Source organism: Lycorma delicatula, chromosome 13 (genome assembly GCF_047948215.1).
Source record: "Lycorma delicatula isolate Av1 chromosome 13, ASM4794821v1, whole genome shotgun sequence".
Lineage (NCBI taxonomy): Eukaryota > Metazoa > Arthropoda > Insecta > Hemiptera > Fulgoridae > Lycorma > Lycorma delicatula.
The window spans coordinates 28,311,361-28,317,394 of record NC_134467.1 but is presented as its reverse complement, the minus strand read 5'-3'; the positions used below and the strand labels follow the sequence as shown (position 1 = coordinate 28,317,394).

The window sequence follows — 6,034 nt, the reverse complement described above, 5'->3', positions numbered from 1 at the left end:
ACATATGTCTTAATGCCAAAGTGTGCCGTTTTTATTTTATTAAACTGAATGAAGCTTACCCTACCTTTCCAATTGCAGTAAGCTTTCATCAACTGCTAAATTTTTTCCAGGTGTATATTCTCTGAATCTGTTAACAAGGTAGTGAATAATCTGTTTTACCTTTTTTGGGGGTGGGTTAGTATTATTATCATTAAAGTAAAATGGAGGAAACGTGACAGAAGTGATTTTTATGGGGTAAAATTTTTCCAAATCCTGGAGGTGTAAAAAGGGGGCTGCTTGTTTGTATAATAGCTTTCATTTTGTGGCTTCCAAATAATTCTTGTTAGCATATGTACAGATAGAAACAAAAGCCTCTCATAATTATCAGTTGGTTTCCATAGGTGAAACCTTGAAAACTAGTAGTATTTTATTTTTTTTAGAAATTTTTGGTGTAAAGATTAGTCTGCTTCACTAGAATATCACCTAATTTATCAGTAAAAACTAACTTGAATAAAGAATATACATTATTAGGGTCGTCAATTGGGAAGTTTATTCCTGGAGTACCAGTAAATATTTGAGGGTTACAAAGCTTTGTGATAACAGCATAAATAAATAATTGCATTGGAGTTGGCTTGTCCACACGTGCGTATTCTGCTGACTCTGAGAGTACACTGAACAAATCTTGGAGATATATCGTGTCATTTGAGCCAACATTTAAGAAATTACAGTGTCTGGTTTCCTAAATATAAGTCATTAGTTTTGGACATGCAGACATCCTGTAAGTAAAATTTTATATTTTAAAATGTGCTGGTGGGTTTATAGATCTGATCAGTTTGGATATAGAAGTAATAAATATGTTTATATGTTATTGTAAATTTGCTCTACGAGGTCTGTAAATAAAGTAATGAAACTAGTTAAGAAAAACTTTTTATTTACAATCCAATTATACGTGGACTCTATCACTTTCTAAATAATTCCCTTGGGAAACCACGCAACGCTTCAGATGGTTTTTCCACTCTTTATAGCAGTGTTGGAACTCAGAAACTGGATTATCCTTCAGATGGTTGGTTACATTTTTTTTAATGTTTTCTACTGTTCCAAAATGTTGTCCTTTTACGTGTTCTTTTAAAGTTGGGAACAGGAAAGAGTTGGAAGGACTTAAGTCAGCTAAATAAGGTGATTGAGGAATTACAGGAATGTTTTTCTTTGTCAAAAACTCATTAATTGAGAGTGCAGTATGACAATGTGCATTGTCCAGTCTCAGTCAGGCAACTCCTTTTTGCAGTATTTCAAGAATTTTTCGGTAAACATATTGATCTTATAGGCAAAAACTCATTATGGACAATGCCATTACTATTGAATAAACAAATTAGCTTGGTTTTGTTCATATTTGCTTTTTTGGGATGTGTTGAGTTTGAAGTGTGCCACTCTGCTCTGGCATTTTGTTTCTGGATTGTACTCAAATATCCAAGATTCATCACCAGTAATAACATTTTTTTAGAAAGTCAGGATCGGTTTCAATTTGCCCTAGAAGATCGCAGCACACTTCCACCCTGTTGTTATTCTGTTCAACAGTGAGGGTTTTTGGGGCCAATTTTGCACAAACTTTTTTCATGTCCGATTCATTTGTCAAAATTTGATGGACTGTGGTGCAGTTCAAATTCAATTCTTCTGCAATCATTCTGACAGTTAATCACCGGTCGTACCATATCAAGTCTTTGATTTGCTCAATATTGTCGTCACTTCTTGATATTAACAGTCTTCCAGAGCATGGATCATCCGCAACTGACTCCCGGCGATCTGAAAATGCTTTAAACCACCTAAAAACGTGGGCTCGTGACAGAGAGTTTAACACAAAACTTGATTGCACAACATTGCTCGTAATTAGTATCACTCATTTTTTCAATGCACAACAAAAACATTTCATGAAAAGTTAAAATATAAATCAGCTGTTTCTATAACCATATGTTTACTAGTAACTTTACAGTGTTGCCACTTTGGCTGCCAAAATAAACTAGTCTCATTACTTTATTTACAGACCTCGTATAGTTAATTTGTTCATTTTTCTTAAAAATGTATATGCTAATTAAGTTTTAGCCAAGTGCATACTATAAGATAAGTAAAGTTCCTTATAAGGTTATTATGAATATATGTTATAACATATATGTTATATATATTTTTAAACACATTTAGTGCCTTTTTACAAGATATAGCAAGTTATTGTAATTGAAATAATTTTACATTAATTCACAATTACCGTTTAATTATTAGTTATTTTTAATTCTACAGATTACTGAAGATAAAGGAAACATCAAGGGAACTACCAAGAGTTGTATTACTTGTAAGAGATGCATGAATAATTCAGTAAATGATGGAATTATAAACAAAAAATCCAGTGAATGTAAGTGTGTATATGGTGATGTAACTATAGAAAATTTAGTCGAGAATCGGAATTCTTTTGATCAAAGTTCTGCTTCAAAATTACATTTAAATATTCATGCTAAGCAGAAAAATTTTATTTGTAACTTTTGTCAAAAGTCATTTAATTTCAAAAGCGATTTAAAAAAACATGTTAATATTCATACTAAAGAGAAAAATTATGTTTGTAACTTCTGCCAAAAGGTTTTTAATCGTCTTTCTAATTTAAAGGTGCATATTAATTTACACACCAAAGAGAAAAATTATATTTGCAACTTTTGTCAGAAGTCTTTTAATCAGAGTTCTGCTTTAAAATTACATTTAAATATTCATACTGAGGAGAACAGTTATATTTGTAACGTTTGTCAAAAGTCGTTTAATCGTAAATACGATTTAGAGAGACATCTTAATATTCATATAAAAGAGAAAACTTATATTTGTAACTTTTGTCAAAAGTCATTTAATTGCAAAAGCAACTTAAAGACACATCTTAATATTCATACAAAAGAGAAAAATTATGTTTGTAACTTTTGTCAGAAATCTTTTAATCAAAGTTTTACTTTAAAATCACATTTAAATATTCATACAAAAGAGAAAAATTATGTTTGTAAATTCTGTCAAAAGGTTTTTAATTGTCTTTCTAATTTAAGGGCGCATATTAATTTACACACCAACGAGAAAAAATATGTTTGTAACTTTTGTCAGAAGTCTTTTAATAAAAGTTCTACTTTAAAATCGCACTTAAATATTCATACTAAGGAGAAAAGTTATATTTGTAACTTCTGTCAAAAGTCATTTAATTTCAGAAGCGATTTAAAAAAACATGTTAATAATATTCATATAAAAGAGAAAAATTAATTTGTAACTTCTACTAAAAGGTTTTAAATTATCTTTCTAATTTAACATGCATATTTATAAAAGTCTTTATAATTGCAGTTGTGATTAAAAAAAAAAAAACATTTCCATGCTAAAGAAAAGAATTAATGTTTGTAACATTTATCAAAAATCTTTTAATCAGTTGAACCATTGTGACCTTTAAAAATCTTATATTAAGAAAATTGATTAAGGAAACAAATTGATAGCATTCTTTCAAGTGTGCATATTTAAAAAAAAGTATAACAAAATTTATCTAAGGTTTACAATTTAACGTTACATTTTCTCATTTTTGTTTGTTACAACCTCAGGCAGGGAGGTTTCTACCTTGTATGCCTCAAACACAGGTGATATTTAAATGGGTTTTTAAAAACCTAATAAAGATGCAATCTTCTTACTATGTAGTTCATGTATATTTATTGAGGAAAAGAAAAATTACTACATTTTTTGATCAACACAAAGGTAATGAACGGCAATCAGTCAAGGTCTGAACGTGATGGTTGATGGTATAAGGGATAGTTATTGAAGGAATTATGTGAAATTTAAAATTTAGTAGCTTTATAACAGGTAAACATAACACAAGTAGACTAGAATGAAATTAAAAAAAATAACTTTTAGCTACAAAGTAGTACTAGGACTACTGTTAGGTATCGCATCAGAGGATGAGATAAAATAGCAATTTTGTAGCATGTGAAAAATACCATGCCTGACCAGGATTTGAACGCAGGACATCCAGATGAAAGGCTGAGATGCTATCACTCGCCACAAAAATCAGCCAAGGCTACAAACTACTTTTAGAAAAATTAGATACTATTTAAAAAAGCTTTAGATTTATATATAATTTTAGTTTATAATAAGTGGGTAATATTTATGAGCATTTTAAGCCCAGAATAATGCCAATTGAGTGATTTGGTTGGCACTGAGGAATTCCATCAGTTCAGAAAAAGTGGTGTAGAAAAACCGTGTATAAAGTTCACAACTGAGACTTCTTATAAAAATCACATATTACATGTGTTTTTCTTGAACATTGCCTTTCTCAAATAACACTGGTCTTGAATGAATCTAAACAAGAAGTGTGTAATCTGGTATTTGTGCCTGTTATCAATATTGACCTCAAAATCTTTATTAGTTCGATTTCTTTAAAAATGTTTTCTTTTATTGTTATCCCCTGGTTGTGAATTATTTTCCTTTTTTTGCATTAACAAAATGATTAAAAATGCTCCATAACCTAAAACAAAAACTAACATTTTGAAATGCATGTCTCAGATCATTGTAATAGTCCTATTAAATTGTCAAATATATTCTGTTCACAATACAAAGAGGTTTTGGAAGGATAGAAGCTGCAAACCTAAACAATAGAGGATAAAAACTTTAGATGCCAGTTCTTTCACCGTGCTCTGAAATTCTCTCTGCATCTCTGCTAGTTTAAGTTGTTATAACTTATCAAATATTATGAATTTTTTGAGACATGAATATTTACAGACATATCTTTGAAAGTATACACTGTTAGAAAATATAAAACAATGTTTCTTGTTTACTTGACAATGTAAAAAACCCTTCCTAAAAAATTAAGAATCTTTAAAATAAGATAAATTACTCTTGCCACCAGTTTGTTCAGTTAAAAAGTTTGTCATTTATGTCCATTTCTACCAGCAAAATCATATACCTTTTAAAATTTAATTACATAATTCTTCTATTTCACTATTCTATCTCAGATTATTAATTTTACACAGACTACTTGTTCCACACAAAATCTTCCTGTTTTAACCACCTGATGTATTCTCCAAATAGTTTATTGATGTGTTCTTCTGTTCTCTACAACTTGTGCAAGATTTTATAGGTTACTGAAAGATTAGAAATTCCTCTGAAATTATTAACTTCCATTTTGTCTCCTTTTTTGTGTAGAAGGTGAATTAGGGCAGACTGCTCGTTCTTGTGGGATTTTTTTTCTGTCTCCGAAATGTTTTCAAATAATTTCTCTAACAGATCATACATTAGTTATCTAATCATCATAATTTTAAAAATTGCATTGTTATTCTCACCAGATGCTTTATTAATTTTTAGAAATATGATTATATATTCTTTATTTTTTGTTTATTTGGGGGATTGAGTTTTTTAGTTAAGTTACTGTTTTAAACAGTTGAGCTTTTCTTTGGCGTTCTTTGCTATTTCAATAGTTTTTCATAATAATTTGCTAAAGGTTTGCTATAAGAAGTTTATACGACTTATTAAAAATAGTTTTACTTAAATTTTATGTGCAATTAATTTTCTTTGTGAATAAACATATTTTATTGTAATAAAAGTTTCAGTTTTAGAAATACACATCTATAAAATATAAATTGTAATTCTTATGTGATGTTAGTAACATTTTATTTATAATGTAAAATATTTCAGATTTATTTAGTTAGATTTTTTTATTATATCTGTGAAATTGAAACGATAGTTTATGTATGTTTATTTTAATTTAAAAGTTGTATTATCAATTAATTTTCAAATGTACATTCCAAGTGATTCATTTTTTAATCTAATAAACAAAGTTCCACAGAAAACAGATTGCTTTTTTATTTAAAACATACACCATTCCTTTTTGTAAAAATAAATAGATTGTATTAGTGTGACTGAGTGCAAGTTTATTAAATATATTTTGTATTAGTTATGATGATTAAAACTAAATTAAGTTACCTTTTTTTTTTTAAAGTTGCCCAACCTATGTGGTGAAAGTGCTACTAAAGTGTGTGTACATCCAGGTTTGGGATTCTGTAAC

General features: G+C 28.9%; 1 protein-coding gene across 1 annotated transcript; it reads left to right on the top strand.

Moving 5' to 3' along the window:
- The first annotated feature begins 450 nt into the window (after positions 1-450).
- On the top strand, positions 451-5,807 carry LOC142333739 (uncharacterized). The gene is made up of 2 exons (XM_075381196.1): positions 451-757; positions 2,269-5,807. Exon 2 carries the CDS (start codon positions 2,332-2,334, stop codon positions 3,253-3,255), a length of 924 nt encoding a protein of 307 aa, XP_075237311.1. The 5' UTR covers positions 451-757; positions 2,269-2,331; the 3' UTR covers positions 3,256-5,807.
- The last annotated feature ends 227 nt before the right edge of the window (positions 5,808-6,034 follow it).